General features: G+C 49.3%; 1 protein-coding gene across 1 annotated transcript in view; it reads right to left on the bottom strand.

The window, feature by feature from the left end:
• Positions 1–20,247, bottom strand: part of BSN (bassoon presynaptic cytomatrix protein) — a 100,642-nt gene that overhangs the window by 31,348 nt on the left and 49,047 nt on the right. The window contains exon 3 of the mRNA XM_075096452.1: positions 18,363–19,145. Within this exon, the coding sequence (XP_074952553.1) occupies positions 18,363–19,145 (783 nt within the window). The remainder of the gene's footprint in view (positions 1–18,362; positions 19,146–20,247) is intronic.

The raw sequence follows: 20,247 nt of genomic DNA, 5'->3' as shown, positions 1-20,247 counted from the left end.
CACACCAGGGATATAAAACAATATCTTACCTACCCAAAAGAAGGACTTTTTGGTGCAGAGAGAAGGTGACAGCATTCCCTTTAATGTGTTGCTTACTTATAATTGCTCTTTTTGCATACTTTCTAGAAAATCTCACTTCTCTAGGTGCCATTTCAAGCAACATATTTAGAAACTCTTGGCAAACTACAAAATAATACATAATTTTAGATGTCCTTTTCCGAGAGGGCAGGCACATCAGCTCCTAGTCACAGGAGTGAAGAAGTCTCCTGAGGGTTCAGCAAAACTGTGGCTACTCTCCCTCTTTAAACTTCAATTTTTTGTCCCATTTCTCATCCAGTTTTTTATGCCTGGCTGGGACCATCTTTAAAATTTGGGGGATTTTAAATTAAAATTAATTGGGTGGCAGAGCACCCATGCTGATGTCACTTGTAGGCAGCACCCCCGTCTTTGCCCCCTGACGCTGAAGGTGATCAGCCTCACGCACATGCATAGGTGGGCATGGAACAAGGAAAGGTGCTGGGATTCCCTCCACACACATGCTGGGGAATGGAGACATTTCCTAGCTACAGCCAGGTCTAGCTGAATTAGGGAGAAAAGGATAATGGGGTAAAATCAAGAAACTCCAGAAACAGTATTCTAGCAAATTACCAAATATGTCTACAGATAATTTGGATGCAACAAAACCTTGAGCCTGCTGTTTCACCAACAAACAGTCCATGATGCACCAAACACCAAAGGAGGACATTACCCCAAATGTACCTACATCAGCACATGATACAGCTAGCAAGCCTCAGATGCTGTCTTTGGAGGAGCTGAACAGGATGGCAGAGCTGTCCCAGGGGTAGTTATTTTCTGCTCTTTGGTGCTAGCATTTACACAGCTGAAAAACTTTTTAGAGCGAAACATATTTTATACTAGAGCAATCAATATCCTTAGAAAGTGGGTGAGCCTCTGGAGGCACAGGACCCCTCAGCAGCCCAGCCCCCTCCTCCGCTTTGTGAGCTTCTCAAGGGACATCTAGAAATTCTCCATTTTCTCAGGAAACCATTGCATATTTGATGGAGATTTTTATCCCCTGGGGCTTCTAAACATTGCCTGCACAACCAGACCCTACTCCAATGCACCCTGGGTTAACCTCATTTATTTATGGTTAAGGCCAGAGCAGGAGCAGGGTGAGCACACGGGAAGCAAAAGCGGCCACCTGTCTTTGCAGAGCTACATTTTGGCCCTGGGGAAGGCGGGACGTGCCCATTGCCCCAGGAGCAGCCATGCTTAGGAGACCACTGCAGGCACCAGCAGTGCTGCTCCACACTCAGCCCAGCTCGTGGCAGGGGTCCCCAGGCTCAGGCACACTACACAACTACATGTGTGCAGGATGAATGGTGGGGCCAGGGAGCACCTGACATGCCATATGTGAAATCCCCTCACCCGAACACCGCAGAGTCAACACCGTTTTGGGTATCAGATCTTGTGGTGCCAGAAATAACAGGTAGCAAAGGCAAAGGCAAGAGGAGAGACGGGGACTCCCCTGGCCCCAAACATAGGCACTGCTTGCAAGTCACCAAGCACTTCAACACACAGCAGCCCAATTGCTGGACAAGCCTTTCCACCCACTCATGGGAGCAGAAATGGAATGAAAATCAAAGGTGGAAAAGAGTGCAATTGTTGCAGGATTGAGCACAAGCACCTATGTTAATGCCTCATCTTATAATTACAATCACTTATGTTAATAACTGCATCTCCTAGCTAATCCCTCCTACACTTCCAGTTATTGGAAAGGACCTGATTTACAGACTTAAGTGAAAAATGAGACTATGGAAGCATTGGACTTTATTAAGAAACCCTGCTTCAGCACCAAGGAATCTGCATCATAGCTTTCAGCCTGTCCAACAGAGCAGCTGCTGCTAGGCACATTATATAGCAGAGAGAGAGGAAAATGAAGGTGTTCCAGTTTAAATCATACAATCATAAAATAATCTAGGTTGCAAAAGACCCTTAAGATCATCAAGTCCAACCGTTAAGCTAACACTACCAAGTCCACCACCAAACTATGTCCCTAAGCACCATGTCTACATGTCTTTTAAATACCTCCAGGGATGGTGACTCAATCACTTCCCTGGGCAGCCTGTTCCAATGCTTGAAAACTCTTTTGGTCAATAAATTTTTCCTAATATCCAATCTAAACCTCCACTGGCACAACTTGGGGCCATTTTCTCTCATCCTACCACTTCTTACTTGGGAAAAGAGAACAACACCCATCTCACTACAACCTCTTTTCAGGTAGTTGTGGAGAGCGATACGGTCTCCTCTCAGCCTCCTTTTCTCTAGACTCAACAACCCCAGTTCCCTCAGCCGCTCCTCATAAGACTTGTTCTCCAGACCCTTCACCAGCTTCATCGCCCTTCTTTGGACACACTCCAGCACCTCAATGTCTTTCTTGTACTGAGGGGCCCAAAACTGAGCACAATATTCGAGGTGTGGCCTCACCGGTGTCAAGTAGAAGACAATCACTTCCCTAGTCCTGCTGGCCACACTATTCCTGATACAAGCCAGGACTATATTGGCCTTCTTGGCCACATGGGCACACTGCTGGCTCACATTCAGCCAACTGTCGACCAACATACCCAGGTCCTTTTCTGCTGGGCAGCTCTCCAGCCACTCTTTTCCAAGCCTGTAACGTTGCATGGGGTCGTTGTGACCCAAGTGCAGGACCCAGCACTGAGCCTTGTTGAACCTAATACAATTGGCCTCAGCCCATCGATCCAGCCTGTCCAGATCCTTCTGCAGGTCCTTCCTACCCTCAAGCAAATCAACACTCCCGCCCAACTTGGTATCAACTGCAAACTTACTGAGGGTGTACTTGATCCCCTTGTCCAGATCATTGATAAAGATATTAAACAGAACTGGTCCTAATACTGAGCCCTGGGGGACACCGCTTGTGACTGGCTGTCAGTTGGATTTAACTCCATTCACCACAACTCTTTGGGCCTGGCCATCCAGCCAGTTTTTCACCCTGCAGAGTACAGCCATCCAAGCTATAAGCAACCAGTTTCTCCAGAAGAATGCTGTGGGAAACAGTGTCAAAGGCTTTACTAAAGTCTAGGTAGACAACACCCAGTCTTTCCCTCATCCACTAAATGTGTTATCTTGTCTTATAAGGAGATGGCGTTAGTCAGGCAGGACCTGCTTTTCATAAACCCATGCTGACTGGGCCTTATCACCTGGTTGTCCTGTATGTGCTGCTTATAGAATATTTCATCTGCCTCTTCATCCTGGTTGGGTGATCTATAACAGACTCCCATCATATCTGCCTTGTTGGCCTTCCCTGATTCTTACCCATAAACACTCAACCCTATCATCACCATCATTAAGCTCTAGACAGTCAAAACACTCACTAACACAAAAGGCCACCCCACCACCTCTCCTTCCTTGCCTACCCCTTCTGAAGAGTTGTGCGAGTCATCCAACCATGTTTCTGTGATGGCAACTATGTCATGGTTTTCCTTCTGCACAATGGCTTCCAGCTCCTCCTGTGTGCTGCTTATGCTGTGTGCATTGGTGTAGATGCATTTCAGTTGGGCTGTTGATCCTGCTACCTTTCTGGTGGGAAGAAGCCCTAATTCCTATGTGACCATTCTCAGGCACTTCTGTGGTTCCTAACACAGCCATAACACTTGAGTCTTTGCTGCTGCATGGATCTCCATCCACTACCTTTGCTGAGATGGCAAACCAAAGGACCTCGCTAGCACACTGGCCTTCATACATTGGTGTGCTGTCCCCAGGCTTACCTCTAGTGAGCCTGGTTTTATCCCTTTCCCCCTTCAAATCTAGTTTAAAGCTCTTTCAATGAGCCCTGCTAACCCCTGTGCAAAGATCCTTTTGCCCCTTTGAGACAGGTGTCCCTATCAGGATGTGAGTCTGTGCTGGTTTTGACTGAGAAGGGGTTAATTCTCTTCACTGTGGTGCCTGTGGTGGTCGGGGACCTTTCCAGCTTTCCGCGCTCTGCCACAACAGCGGGAGGCTGGGAGGGGCGGGGCCATGGCTTGGGCGGCTGACCCTGACTGGTCAATGGGATGTTCATTCCATACCATGTGACACCATGACCAGTATATTAAGGGGGGCAGTTGCAGCTTGGGTTGGTGGGTGGTGAGCAGCTGTGTTGTGTGCAGTTTGTTTTGGTGGTTTATCCCCCTCCCCTGGGTTTTGTGCCTCTTGTTGTTTTCCTTTCCATTGCATTTTTGTTGTTGTTGTTTTATTTTAATTATTAAACTGTTCTTATCTCAACCCACGAGCGTTACCCTTCTGATTCTATCCCCCATCCTACCGGTGGGGGAGTGAGTGAGCGACTGTGTGGGGCTGAGCTGCCAGCTAAACCACAACAGTCCTTTTTGGTGCCCAACGTGGGGCTCAAGGGTTGGAGATAATAACAGCTGCTGGTCACAGCACCATGTTTTCATTTTTGCAGTTGGTGTTAAAGATTGGTGTTGGTTTCTTTAGTCTGCTGTGTTCTGCTGTGATTAGTAATGTTTTGCCTAAGAGATTTGTTATGCAAACACTGGTTTTCAGCTTTATCTGGTATTTGGGGTTTTTGCTGAAACCGGTATTGTACTTTGGATACCACCTTGTTGAGGCAAATAGCAATTATACCTCCTCCTCTGAGAGACTTTATATGGAGGAAATACAGAATGGTATCTTTGCAACTTTGTTCTATGATGTCTCTGCCTTTATTACAACAACCTTTTTGTATCTTGAACATCCTTGGGTGGTTAAGGTGCACTTATTGTTAGTTTTGGGGCATGTTGTTTTGGTTTTGACTAAGCAACTTAAGAATATTACCCAGAAATCTGCCCCAAGGCTCGACAGTTACAAGTGGCAGGGCATGTGGGGTAGCATGGGCAAATACCTAGGGCAGTGGGCACCCCCAGTGTTTTGGAGCTTCACCCCTGAACAAGTGCAGAATCCTAAAAAACTAGTAGAATATTTGGAGAAAATATGTTGTTACGCTGGGAACTCCAGAGAGACACAGATAACTGCAACATGCTGGGGCCTGGCCCATGCATACTGAGCCCTGCTCAACAGTATTCAGTGCCCCCAGGGGGAAGATAAGGTCTCTGGATTGAAAGGCAAAGTGACAGCCACTGCAGCCACTCAAACCCCCAGGACAAGTACTGGAGCTGACTCAGAGAATCAACCTGTGGCAGTATCAGTTGCCCCCATACACAAGAAGAAATATTGGAAGCGGATGTCAACTTGTTTAGAATGGGATGATGCAAAAGCAGGGCCATCACAAGAAGAGAAAGAAGAAGTCATAAATGAAAGAGAGACCACCTGATCCCTGTCCTTGAGTGAGTTGTGAGATATGCAAAAAGATTTCAGCTGTCATTCAGGTGAGCACATTGTCACCTGGCTGCTCTGATGCTGGGATAATGGGGCCAGTAGCCTGGAATTAGAGGGAAAAGAAGCCAAACAACTGGGTTGCCTTTCTGGGGAAGGGGGCGTTGACAAAGAAATTGGAAAAAGAACACAAGCCCTCAGCCTCTGGAGGCGACTCCTGTCTGGAGTGAAGGAAAGGTATCCCTTCAAAGAAGATGTTACATATCGCCTAGGAAAATGGACAACTATGGAGAAAGGCATCCAGTACCTAAGGGAATTAGCTGTGCTTGAGGTGATCTATGGTGACCTGGACGAACAACAGTCAACCAAAGATCAGATGAAGCCGAGTGCACACGACCCACGTGGCGGAAGCTTGTACGGAGCGCACCATCCTTGTATGCAAATTCATTGGCAGTAATGTCGTGGAGACGGGACGAGGCACCAACAGTGGCGGAGGTGATTGATAAGACTCCAGGATTATGAAGCAAATATTTCTTCCTCACTAGTCTCTGCTGTGGAGAAACTATCCCGAGAGGTCCAGCAACTCAAAGAAGATATGTCCCGCTCCCACCTCTACAGAGTAGTATCTCAGCTGTTAGGAATAAGCGTCCTTTGGCTCAAAGGAGAGGATACACACCACGGGCCACCCTATGGTTCTACCTGCGTGACCACAGAGAGGACATGAGGAGGTAGGATGGCAAGCCTACTTCGACCCTAGAAGCATGGGTACGTGAACTGCAAGGAAGAACAATCACTCAGGGAGGTTCTTCCAGGAAAGCTGCTGCTCCAATTTCCAGTGAGCAAGTCCCCAGACAGAGGAGTAGAAGCGCAGATTTTATTTCTGAGCTTAATAGAGAGACTCTTGATTCACGTTTACAGGAAGTGAGTTGTGAATGCCATGATCAAGACTAGAGGGGACCTGCCTCCAGCCAGGTGGAGGAAAGGGATAACTGGGCTTACTGGACTGTGTGGATCCGATGGCCTGGCACGTCCGACCCACAGAAGTATAAAGCTTTAGTGGACACCGGCGCACAGTGCACCTTAATGCCATCAAACTATATAGGGGCAGAACCCATGAGTATTGCTGGAGTGACAGGGGGATCCCAAGAGCTAACTGTATTGGAGGCCGAAGTGAGCCTAACCAGGAATAAGTGGCAAAAGCACCCCATTGTGACTGGCTGTGCTGGTTTTGGCTGAGAAGGGGTTAATTCTCTTCACTGTGGTGCCTGTGGTGGTCGGGGACCTTTCCAGCTTTCCGCGCTCTGCCACAACAGCGGGAGGCTGGGAGGGGCGGGGCCATGGCTGGGGCGGCTGACCCTGACTGGTCAATGGGATGTTCATTCCATACCATGTGACACCATGACCAGTATATTAAGGGGGGCAGTTGCAGCTTAGGGAGGCGTGGCATTGAGTCGGCGGGCGGTGAGCGGCTGTGTCGCATGTGGTTTGTTTCAGTGGTTCATCCCTCTCCCCTGGGTTTTGCTCCTCTCGTTGTTTTCCTTTCCATTGCATTTTTGTTGTTGTTGTTTTTATTATTTTAATTATTAAACTGTTCTTATCTCAACCCATGAGCATTACCCTTCTCTCCCCCATCCCACCGGTGGGGGAGTGAGCGAGTGAATGTGTGGGAATGAGTTGCCGGTTAAACCATAGCAGGGTCCCCAGGAGCCATCACAAGAATTTCCTTTGGGAGAGCAGAAAATAAGTATAAATGAATAATTAAAATAAAACAGTTTCTAGCATCTTTGATTTTGCCAGCCAGCCCCTGCCCTGGGGTGCCATGTGGGCATCTGGCTTCTGCGAGGATCTCACACCTCCAGAAATCAAATTGCCCCTGGGAAACATTTGCCTCTCAAGTTAAGTGGCAAATATCAACCAAAAAGGCATTTAATCATGCATTTCCAGTCAGTTCCTGACCCGTGTCTGAAAAATCATCCAAAAGGTGGCTGCGAGGTGGCCATGGGCCACACTAATAGGTCCACCGAGGCTGAAAATCAGCCTGGATAACATAGGAATAAAACATCTCTCAAAATCTCCATTTAGAGAGATGCTCAAAGCCTTGGTGTACTTCAAAGAAAGAGCTTGCTTTCATTTTCTATTTTGCTTTTGCATTTATTTTTGCTGCAGGCTGGTACCATCTACCTCCCCCAGCTCATCAGCCCAGCAACCAGGCCAGGAGGAAGAAGCAGCCAGCCACGTGATGCACCCCCCGGTCCATTCAGCTTTTTGGCTTTTAACATACTGTGATGTTTTATTTTTTTAAATAAAAGGCTGAAGTGCCCTGGCTTACTGTGCTTGCTCCTTGCTGCCACCCGCATTGCCTGGTGCGAGGATCACTGAGTGCAGGGCACATTGCACCAGAGCTCTGCTGGGTCCCAGGCACCACAACAGTGCAGAACCCCAATTCCCCCAACAACATTAATTATACAAGGCTTTCCTTTCAACTGGGGAGAAAGGTCCTGTTTCACTGGAAACCAGAGTTTATGCTGTGTTGCAGAGAGACTCAAGGAGAGGGATAATGGTGAGGGCTCAGCTCTCCATCGTGCACCTCCTGGCAGTATCACCACTCTTTTGGGGATCAGGCTGTGTCCCTTCAGCAAAGCCATTTAACAGAGAAAGAAAATGAACACCCAGCTGTCTGACTCCTGAGCGTTCACTTGCAACCACACTGATAATGCCATTTCTTTGCATAGATTTTCTTCCTTTGCACAGCGGTGTTTTTTCCAACACTTAATGTACTTCTCAGGAGACGGCATCTTACAGTCCTCACCTTGCATGGCTTGCCCCAACACACGTGTAGTTAGAAAAATAGGGCATCACTGCACATGGCAAGGACTGCATGCTGAGTTACATGGTATGTGAAACATTATTAAACCAGGGTGAAACCCTGCAGTGGTTGAGTTGTAGTTATCCTAGAACAGTCTTTAAGGTCCTGTTGGCCCTTGGAGAAGGATGCAACCTTCACTAACATGCACAAGGCTGATGAAGGCTTGCTTCAACATGCCATGAGGCTGTGCTGCCTATGTGGGCTTTACTAGCAATGGTTTTGATGTGGGAAGGAGGGAGTCAACACAATAGCCTGGCCTGAGCTAGCAATGCCTGTCCCCAACATATGCGCATCCAGCTAGTTATCCCATCACCAGCATCACCATTGGCTACTTCCTCAGCATGCCCACACGCTTCACCCTCTCCTCGCTCTAATTTTGTTCCATGGACCTTTACAGATGCTAAAGACTGTGGAATATAACTGCAAAATGCCACTGGGTTCACTAGGAGAAATGATGTTGCTTTGGAAAGTGGATCAACACCAACAAAGTCAGTCTGAGACGCTCCCATCACACTGAGCGCCTCCACTGTAAACCAGCCCTTAAGCTGCCTCCCCCTCAATCCACTCAGAAATCCAGTGTTACAAAGCCAATTAAACACTACATTAACTGTCCCAACATGTTCCCAAATAAAGTACTAACACGGCATGTTATTAAAAAAAAAAAAAAAAAAGAAAGGAGAAAGCTCCAGGTTGTATAATGGCCTACAAGCACATCAGGATAATCTGTGCCTGCTCCCAGGGGGTGGGAAACATGAGCTGAACAGCTAAAAGAGCTGTTTCTCTCTCTGCCCTCCGCACTTTCAGACTGAGACTCTGATTTACATGGTCCCACCAGTCTCACCATCCGCCTTTGGTACCTGCCCGGGGACTGTGCACCTTCACCATCAGTCCCCACAGTGTTGCTCAGATCACGCTGCTCCAAAGATCCCTTCCAACCTGACTCCCTTCACAGACTTCTTGTCTTCATAAAAGCAGTGTCCACCACAGGCAGATGTTCTCTATCTCCATCAGCAGCCCCTGTTGTGGGCAGGGGAGAGGTCTCGTGACACAGGAGCCCACACACCCTGCCAAGCAGCCTTGATTCAAGGGTCGGTACTACTGCATCCTACCAGTCCCCAACAAGTCATCCTGCTAAGCTGAGCATCAGAGACATGATCCAAGCGACACTGCCCCTAGAGCAGAATTAGCCTGTAATCCTACTTAGCATGTTTGGAGGCCACTGAGCAGCTCCAGCCCAGACCCCTCTGATCCCACCACTGCTCCTCCCAGGGTAGAGATGGTGATAACCTATTGATGTTGGGTGCCAGTCCTCACGCTGGGGATGGCTCCTGAGATTCTTTAGCCATAGATTATTCAATACAAGATGCAGTGGGATCAGGAACAAGGCTACACACCCTTCCCTGTCCTGCTGAGAGACCCCACACCTCCCCTGTAACATCACGCTCCTCCTCCCCTGCTTTCCTCTAGCATCCCAGGCTCTTTGCTGCATCTGGCATGCCTTTAGGAGGCTGCCATGGGAACCTCTTGCTTTGCCCCCATGCCAACTGTCTGTCTGAACAAGGTGTCCACTGAGGTCTGCATAAACTCCCTGCGAGTAGGGCTCATCTGACAAGTCATAAGGACATGTCTCAAGCTGGTCCTGCAGTGGACTTCGTCAACACCGCCCAAGTTAGCAAAGAGGCACAGGGCTTCTTGAGGCGTGGGGCTCCAGGGTTGCCCCAGCAGCACAGCTGCCAGGTCTGACTTGAAGACAAAATGCAGAAAATCCTGTGCTAGAACCAGGTACAACTGAATTTAGGGAATGAACTGGATTTTTTTTGCTTTCTGACCCTTATTTATAAAAACCTTTCTGATATCCATAAAGCACTATGGCAGTTCTAGCTTGTCCTGCTTCCCCTCTGTGCTTTTACCTTGCCTATTTTTGCTGCCTTCAACCTTTCATGTGTACAACAGTAACTCTTTTCAAAGCTTCTCAAGGTCAAGGAAGTCCCTAACAAGGTACATTAGGGCAGTTATTGATCTTCTCTCAGTGTTTTCTGGGGCGGCTCCAAACTGTGAAACCTCAGCTGGGAGATGGAAAGTTACTCAGGCCCTTTCCAGGCTGGTGAATTTTAATATTCATGGCACCCGACTTGTGAGAATATCAAAACCTTTTGCAGTGATAGCCCTGTATGTTTGTCTGCACGTCCCCGCTGCAATGTAGCCGTGCCCTCCATCTCCTTAAGGACAGCTCAGGCAGGTTTCTGAAGGATTAGTCTGTTCCATGAAAGTTTCAGAAACAATACCACCACCCCTTAGAAGCAGAATTGCAATAACTACCAAAATAAGTGTCTGCTGGGAAAAACAATCAAAGCTTAGCAGGGGGCAGGAGTTGGCATGAAGACCTAACCATGTTATACGGGCAAAAAACGTTCCCCATAACCATTCCTTGGCATTTTCTAGGAAACACCATGACCAATACCACACACATAAAGTTTCACCATTAATTACAGCAGAACTAAATCCATGCTGCTGCCTAATAGGGCAATATCAGCTGCCCTTCCCATTCCCAGCCTAAACCATGTCAGGAATCAACAGAGCCTCCCTTCCGTAGGCTCATATTGCTGGCCCAGCTCAGCAGAGCCAGAGAAGTCCCCCTGTTCCCCCAGGGCTTGCAGGTACTACCTCGTGCCCACCCACACGTCACTACCTTTTGGAGGAGCAATGGGTGGTGGTTTGCCACTGATGGGAGTGAACAATGCTGCTACAATTCACATTAAGATGTCAGGTCTTGCAGGTTTGCCTGTAGCACCCACTTGGAGAATATTGGCCCATGGGTCTTGTTCACCCCAGGTGGTTGTTGGGAGCAGGCTGCCATGCCTGGGCAGCAGCTGGCACACAGGGCCTGTGGGACCGAGGCAGCAGTGTGGGCAGCCACCCACCCTGCACCAAGGTGGTGGCTCTAAGAGCTGGTCTGTCAGCTTCCTGCACTCTTACAGGCTGTTGAGAAGGACATCTATGACGGAGGCTCAGGTATCACATCTGCCCTGGTATCCACCTGACCTCCAGCTGGCCCACAGCAGCAATACTGATACCCCAAAAGCCAAAGGTCTCCCTGTTTTCAGCATGAATCTTTGCACTGGCTGTTCCATGGTAAGCACTTGGGCTTTGCTCTTGACATAGCTGCTGGCCTTCCCAACAAGACAGCTCAGGAGGACACCTTGGCACTGCTGGCCCAGGCAGCTTGCTAGCCCAGGAACACAGCAATAAAACAGGCAGCGGCTCCAAGTTCTAGGACACAGCAAATATGCTCTGGAAAACCAGCCTGGCATCAGAGAAGCATCATTCATTTCAAATATATCTTCATTTAGAAGGGAGGAAGGCAGAAATCCCTTACTTCACTCAGCCACTGTCACCCCTCTGAATATATAGTTTGGTTTTATGAACCATTGAAAACAATCTGCAGGTGCAGGCAGCGGCTTCCTCTGAAGCATTAATCAGCAGGGTTCACATACAGCTGACATTTGTCCATTAATAATATAATTGCATCTAAAGGAGGAAAGGAATCTGGAGCTCTGAGATTTTTTTTTCTGATTAAAGAAGAACAGCAGTTCTTAATATAATTTTCTAAGTGGTCAGAAGCTGAGAGCAGGCTCAGCAAGGTGGAGCCCAGTGTTTAGCGTACTCCTAGAACCTCCAAAGACATGACCAGCAGAAGACAAGAGTCTGCAGCAGACACAGAGGTAACATCTAATGGGATTCTGCAGAAAAACAAGCAGTGTGGTCCAGAGGGGCTGTGACAGCCACAGAAACATGGATTGCATGGGTGGGACACCTGTGGACACTGTACGTCCCCCATCTGATGGGACTCCACTCTTAACTCAGACTAGTCTGCCAGGTTACACATTGCCACTGACCCCCAGCCCCGCTTCAGTCCCCATACTTGCAGGAGGAGCTGGTGGGAGCCTGGCATTGCCCAGCCCAGCAGCAGCTTAATTACAGCAGGTTAAGCAGCACAGAAAACTCCTGAGTCACAGCAAGCTGTTAATTACCAATCCATAAAGGGATTTGAGAGCTCACGCCAGTGAAGCTGACTTCATCTTGAACTGTCATACACAGTGCTCTTGGTTTGACTTAAGTTTATGTGACTGCCTTGAATATTTATACCCCTGGGGCTAGAGTATTTTTTTTTAAAATCATTATTTCTACATAAAAATTCAGGAGAAAGCCAGCAATTGCTGCACTCTGTGACCCACATGTCTGGCTACCTCTTCGTCCCATGGGAAACTCCAGGGTCTAACCCACTGCCCAGCCTTCAGCGTGGCACCTTGCTCCTCCCTCCTGTCCCTGGAGAGGCAACCTGGCCATCTCAGCATCCAGCTGAGCCCTGGGGACCCTGCCAAGCTGTCATTGCAGGATGCCCGATTTCAGGGAAAACAGCCTCAAAGGGGTGACTGACAACAGCTGCTCCCTGCTACATTACGGGCCACAGAGCGTGTCTGTCAGTATGCTTCAGCCCTCCAAGCCCAGTAGGAATAACAGAATGTGGATTCCTATGGAAAAATGATGCCTGCAAACTTTAAACGCCTGTCCCTGCTTGTCACCCATCTGCCCCATCATTGCACACAGGCAGATGATGCTTTGGGAAGGGTTTTGTACACAGCATCACACACAAGAAAGACATGGGCTCACCAGTGCAGCGAGCTGCTGCAGCCCCAACATAGGCACTGCCTGCGCTTCAGGAGGCAGGTTTTTGTTAAGGCACCTATATCCTGTTTTGCCCCATGGAAGGAGGCAGCGGGGCTGCCTGGGAGCTGTGCACGGCCCCAAACACCAGACTGGGGCTGGGATTTCTGTACTGGGATAGTGCTGAGCTAGAGGCACTCTCTTAACCTGGCTAATCCTCTTTGGCCAGGAGCTACAGGCTAATTCCACTCCCAGTGAGAGCAGGGACCCTCAGGAAGGGGGCAGGGAGGCATAGCACACCAGGAGTTGAACATGAGCTTATGGCTGCTGGCTGCCACCTGCAGCGAGGGCAGGTAAGGCAGGAGGCCAGCACTCCTCCCCACTTGATTTTTCCCCCTTCTATGAAATTATGTGCCAACACCAAAACAATTTTGGCACAAAACCTTTTCTCTGTCCCCCCTTCTCTAACCCATCCTCTGGCTGCCAGCAATGACACCCTGTTCTGCACAAAGGCTGATCTCACAGAGGTTTTTCCATCTAATTTAACTCCCTTTTTTTGCAGCCATTCCTCCCTGCATCCAGGCTCAGGAGCGGCCACGCTTGCTCCTGCAAGTAGGGCAGGCACAGCCCCATCCTCAACGTCAGCATCTTGAACCCGAGCTGCAGCACATAATCATACCTGTTCTGCTCACCACCCAATTTTGCCCAATGGGAGGTCTTGGAGTGTGATGGAGAGAGAAGCTCAGGGCTTTCCAGAAAGTATTCAACATGATGATTCACAAGAGCTCTGCAAGAACGCCATCTGAATGGGCTTGTTTGTACCTGGATGCCAGACAAGGGCAGCAGCAGAAAGGAGAACACGTCCCACAAAGGACCCAGGCAAACGCTGCTCCTGCATCTTGTTGACTTGTGACATCACATCCAGGATAATGCATATATATACATATACTGCATGCATATAATAAGGAATGTAACAGCATTCACTGGTGAGACCAGGTAGGGAGATGCAGCAGCACACCCATGACAACACAAGCTTTATAAAAAGGTTGCTTTTTGTAACACATGGGGAAAGCAAAAAAAACAAATGTAATTTTAGGATGTGGACGCTGCGTGGCAGGTACCACATATCAGGAAGAGGACCCTCCTGAGCGTAAGGCACCCATTGGGGGTCATCACAGCCTGGCACCCAGGGATCAGCAGCATTCTTCAATAAAACTTGTCACAACTCCTATTTCAGGCTGGTTAATTAGGCAAAAGGGCATCTTGTCATGCTTATTTAGTAACACAACATGCATAGTTCATTTGTTCCTTAACACAAAATCCCTGGAGTCAATTGGGGTCAGTCAGGGTTACTGGAAGAGCTTTGTGCAGCACAGGACAATCATGCTCCAAGCCAACTCTTGCCAGATCACTTGCTCCCTTACTCTGCTGTAAACAGGCATGATTTCTTAAATCCCCAGTGAAACAGTCCAGCACTCAGTCTTCCTGCAAAGGAAATCTCTTTCTTGCCAGCACGTCACCAGGCTGAGGCTGTGGGGAATTTGGGAGAACCCGAAAGTGCCAGCTCTGACTTGGTGGGAACAGCTCATGGTGCTGTTCCCAGGAGCTGGCTCCTGGAGGAGGTGTGATGAGGTGGGAGGAAGCTCCAGGCACCTGTACTCTGGTAATTCACATAAACAACTTATTTAAAGCTGGGTAATGTGTATCATGGAGTGCAAGCAAAAGAAGGAGATAAGGCATGCTTTTGGGCTTCCTCTCTCTGCTGGTCATCTACAGCCTCCAGAGCCATGGGCCACCACAGCCCACATGCTTCCCCTGGGATGTGCTGCCAAAATGCCATGCTTGTACCTGAACTCTTCAAGTGTCCTAGGCTCCCAGTCCTCACCACCATCTTTTGATCATGCCCAGAAACTCTCTGAGACCCAGGGCCGAAGGAAAGCCAGCCCTGCTGGTGGATCTAATGGGAGCTCTGGGCTTGGAGGAACCACCCAGCTGCTCACAGGAGGAATGCTCTTGGAGCAACCTTCAGCTGGACCAGACTGCACAAGCACTTAGCCCACAGCAGTGCAAAGACAACAAGGGAAGTGCAAGTCACCGTTTTTCTTTGCTGGCTCAGCACCTATGCAACTCAGCCAATGAGTCCACAGAAAAAAAAAGGAATTTTAGTATTTTCTTCTCTTTTGCTAGGTTTGAGTGTGCTTTGCTGAATGAAGCATTGAGGAGGAGGCAGCTCCTTGGATACCTCCCCAGGCGGTTGCAGGGGTTGGTGAGGGGACAACAGGGACACAGAGCCTCTGACTCCATCTTTAGATCATGAGTGGGATAGGGATGGAAATACCATAGGTATTTCCTATGTAATAGTGCATCTTTCCAGGGAGATCAGAACTTCTAGGGGGCTGCAGATAGGGGCAAAAGACTTCTCCTCTTTCCACATTTCACTCTCAATTTTCTTCTCTCCATTTCATAACAACAATCATCAGACAGCAACACCCCCTGCATCCCCCTGCTGCTGAGCAGCACCTCAGCCACTTGCAGGGACTACTCCTCAACAGCTGTGATGAATTTGGAGGTAAGCACATGCTGAAGGATGAGGGCTAATGGGTGTTAGGATGCCCTTCACCCTCAGCATTATGCATGATGCCACCAATGAGCTTAGGGCCTCCCAGGGAAGTGGTGCTGCCAGTATGCCCTCTGGCTCCCATCATACTACTGGGGTCTATCCAAGCCCCCCAACAAGTTCCAGTCTCAGTCCGGGTCATGTTTCCCACTGAGCTGTGACAGCCCACACTGATACGGGAAGAGTAGTCTCCCTCAGTGCAAGTTCATTACTGCCTCTCTGGGAGAGGAGATGATCTGGTTAGCGAAAATAATTGTCCTGTATGAGGATGCAAATATTATTTAGGTTTTTTCCCTTCCCAAGATGGTTACACAGTTTTATTATGAAACTATAATCACATGCAGCCCACCTCCAACACCCTGACAAAGCCTCAACTGCTTGCAGTGATAATACAACTTTATTTGCAGAAAATGGATTCTTTTAGCAGTATTTTGCTGCAAAACTCCATTCTTCCTCCAAAAACCAGGCCACCATGGCCCATGCCCTCTCCTTCCCTGTGACTCACACTGTTTGAAGCCAGGGGTGAAGACTTTGCCTGGGCTCCAGCAGTACATACAGAGGATGTTGCCCATCTCACCCACAGCTCGTGCTCCTCTGCACATACCCATCCTCAGCTCAAATCTCCTCATTAGTTTTCATGCAGCTTCCAAGGGCTGTTTACATTCAAGGTCCTAATTCATACAGGAATTAGCAGATCAAGCCTTGCTACTTCAAAGAGCGAGTTCCAGTGTTTGTGTGAATCACAGGGCTCGGGATTAGTTCACGTGAGCTGCAGGCAAAAAAAGGATCAGACCACAGAGCAATTTTCTCAGACGATCAAGCAAACCTAAAGCCTGACTGCATTAACAGATCTTGCAATGTTTTCGTTTTCACAGAAAGTGTTTGTTAAGAACATTCATAGCTCATCAACTGTTAAAAAAGAAATAAACCCCATAAACCGAGTGATCTATTCTGAGCTGGAAAATGGTTCTGTGTAAAGAGAAACAAAGCCCGAGACACCACAAAGCCCAGGTGGGACTGCACTGTAGGTCTTCACCCTATGGGAAGGCATGTGGATATTTCAGTGATGAGCAGCGACAGGAAACCCTAAGACGGACATATGTGCAAGGGTGAGTTTGCTAAGGGTGTCTGAAGGTGTTTACTCAAGAGCTGAGGGAGCCACACCAGAGTCTAGCCTTCAAACTCTGAAATTTAATCCCAGGTGTCAGCCAGTGACCCTGGAGACAACCAGTGGGGGGAGGTCACCTTTCCACGCTACCTGCAGAGAGCACCATGTTACTGGGTACAACCCAACCTCATATTAATTCTCCAATTAATTAACAGCTGGGCTCCAAGGGGAGCACATTAAAGCCATTTCATCAACCCATGAGCTTTCTGAAGCCTGGAAACACATCATTGCCCAGCGGCACGCCAACACAGGGCTTCAGCCCTACCCAAGAGACTACAAAACACTTGGACACCTCTTCTCACTCAGGCCCTCAGGGTAGGAAGCAAGCAGTGGTAGAAGCAACAAGCGTTTCAGTCAAAAACAGCACTATGTACATGGAGGTGGCCATCTGATGGGTTTACATCTCCACATGCACGCTGTGCACCACACCAGGAAAGCGCTCTCCTCTGCTATGAACGTGACCATAAACAGCAGCAGCTTCAGGAAGAAGAGAAAAATTACTGGGCATAATTGAAACTGCAGGGAGGAGCTAGGGACATAAAGTGTAATTATCTGCCATGGAATGGAGCCAAGATTAGCAATTCTACTTCTTGTCATTTAAAGTTCCCATTCGCTTTTCCATATGCTGATTATATCAGTTTTGTGTCTTACTGGCTGCGAGATGCAGCGCTTCCGGAAGAAAGCCCTGGGCATCCTCTCATAACAGCCTCAAATCGCCTGTAGAGGAGGGAGTGGGGGTCTAGACTTTAACTGAGGTCTTCTCCAAGGGTCTGGAAGATCTCCCTCCCTAGCTAGCAAGGGGGGAGGAGGGAGGAGGATAATGCTCCAGCTAAGCCACAGTTGTACCACTCTCCTCTCCAGGTATCTGTGGCTAGAGTTGGCTAATGTGCCTTCTTGGTGCTTGGGAAGATGATCTGGGTAGGCATCACAATAATTCAGAGACCTCCTAGACTACAGCTGGTGAGACTGGATGGACCTTGGCCCACCTCCACCCCCTCCTCTCCTTGCACTCCATCTCAGCAGGCTGCACGATCTGCAGCCAATTCATATCCAAACGGCACCATGGATGTCTCCACATCCATCCTCTGCTCATCCCACCACCCTACCCTGCCTGCAGGCACAATGGCACAGGGCCCATGCCATCTGGAGAGGGCAGCAAACTCCAACTGGACATTCCATGCCCTGAGATGATTTGAAATCTTCTTGCTGAGGTCCTGCCACCTTCCTGCCCTGTACCATTTTCCTTGCATCCTCACCATCTGAGAATGCAGGAGCTGCAAGACATCCTTGACCAGTCTCCTCCCAAGTCTGGCCAAGGCATCCATCTACAGCACCAGTATGAGGATGTGTGTTGGTGACTCTGGCACCTGCATGACCTACTTTTATTTCCTCTCCATGTCCACTGACTCCTTGGACACCTTTAGGGAGCAGTGGGCACTGCTGAAGGTGCCCTGAACAATGGCCAGCCCTTGCTCTGCTCCTCACGTGAAACCAGCATGAAATCAGTGTACACATATGAAATTCATGCCTTTGTCAAGAGGTGGAGGACCATATCCTCCAACCCTGGGGCTTCCCCTAGGAGAGACCTTGTTTCAGGAGCTTCTTAAAGGCTTTTTTAAATCTTTGAAAGAAAATGCACCATCTTTTCTCCATTTTAAGTGAGAGCACCAAGCCTCAGCTTGGAAAGCGCCCACCCCTGCCAACCCCCTTACCTCTATCAGGTGAGGGGTGGGGTTGAAGCCACACATGTTGCAGACCTGCTGCCGGCAGGTTGTGCAGGTGTTGTAGTTGGGGGGCTCGCCAGAGCCCACATTGATCTCCGCCTTGCAGAGGGGGCACGAGACTCTTGCTTTCGGCACTTCCTTTGGCTTGACACCCTGCTCCGGCTTGCCCAGCTTTGTGGCCAGTGCAGCACCAGCCTGGCACTGTGCCCCTGGGGCCTTGGGACCAGCTTCTTTGCTGGCATCACTGAAGACGATTTTTGGAGGCACTTTGCCAGGAGATGGCTGGCTTGGAGGGGCGGCCTCTGGCTGGACAGACATGAGTGTGCTTGCCTGGGTCAGAAGGGATGCCCCAAAGCCAAAGAGCTTCCCTGTGAGGCCCTCCTGGGGCTGCTCTTGTGGTCCAGCCCCGGGGGATGGGGCAGCAGGCTTTGCCCCTCCATCTCCTGTTGTCTTTCTCTGCTCAGAGGAGGAAGGCTTAGCTTGCTGATGCTGCGGGGAGGACCTGGCTGCCTCCTGAGATTTTGGCTGGCCTTGGCCATGTGGTTCCCTCTGCGGCATCATGGGGTGAGGTTTGGGTGGCTCAGGCAGCAGGGCACGGGCAGCCAGCAGGGACTTATCCACACCTGGGGGTGGTGGGTGCTTGGCCGGAGAGTGGGAGAGGGATGGCGAAGGAGTGTGCAGCTGCTGCTGGCTTTTGGAGCGAGGAGCGGTGGTCATGTCCATCCCCAGCGCCCGCTGCATCTGGCAGTTCAAGCACAACCATTCCTTCACCTGTGAGACAAGGAGACAACATGGGCAGTGAGCAGTGCCCGCAGCCCCAGCACACCCTTAGGTTTTCCTAAACAAACCCTATGTAGCTAGAGGAACAAGGCATCAACCCCCAGAAAACATTTTGGTACCATATTCTTCACGGAAGTATCTTTCAGTCACGGCAATCAAACTCCATCTGTCACAGGTACCCACAGCACAACATGCCAGTGCAAAAGCAAGCCTTAATTAGCATTGGTTTGCTTCCAAGGCTTCTGCTATAAAGCTCCTACTAGCCACAAGGCTCTGCCTGCAGGCAGCGCATTTCATGCCTGTCCTGGGGGAAAGGGGTTTTTCCAAGTGTTCCCAGCCCCACCACCTCCCTAAAGCCCATTTTTTTTCCTCCTGCCTGGGGACCAGAGCTAGCACAGAAAACAGCCAGGGCACCTCAGAGAGAAGCAGAGGGCTGGCAGGAGGTCCAGCATAGCTATACAGAGGGATGCTGCTATAATGCACATGTACGATTGCAATGCTCCCCAACACTAGCACACTGCCCACTGGTGCTGGGTACCTCACTGGGGGAAAAGCCACCACGACATGCCCGATGCTTCCCCATGGCCAGCAGAGATGGCTTTTTTGGACTCAGTGCAGCAGTTGTGATATCCCACCCAAAAACTTGATGCTGCAGCCCGTAAGGGACAGCAGGGAGTGGGTTCTCCATGTGTGATGTATCTGCGCTGCAAAGCACTGACTGGGGAGTAAACAGTTAATTTTCCACTCTCACCATGATGAGCTTTTGGATGCAAATGAAAAATACAATGCTCCCTGGCTAAGTGGTGATAAAAGAAAGACTTCCCCCCCTTGAGACACATTCCCTGTGATACACTAATGTCTGAATTAAGTTAATTAAAGAGGTCATATGACAGCTGTGAGCCTTCCCATACGAGGAATGCTGAGGTTGCTCAGCGGCTGTGCAAATATTAATATATAGCACAGTCAGCATAACTAAGGTGGCAAAAAGGACCAAAGCATTCCCCAAAAAACAGAGCAGCATCCAGGACAAGTGGACCCAGAGCCCGGCATGGGGTGCTGCATGCACAGCACCTGACAGCTCCCAGCCCCTCAT

Source organism: Phalacrocorax aristotelis, chromosome 6 (assembly GCF_949628215.1).
Source record: "Phalacrocorax aristotelis chromosome 6, bGulAri2.1, whole genome shotgun sequence".
Lineage (NCBI taxonomy): Eukaryota > Metazoa > Chordata > Aves > Suliformes > Phalacrocoracidae > Phalacrocorax > Phalacrocorax aristotelis.
Note: the sequence above shows the minus strand (reverse complement) of the source record. Positions and strands in the feature narration are given on the sequence as shown.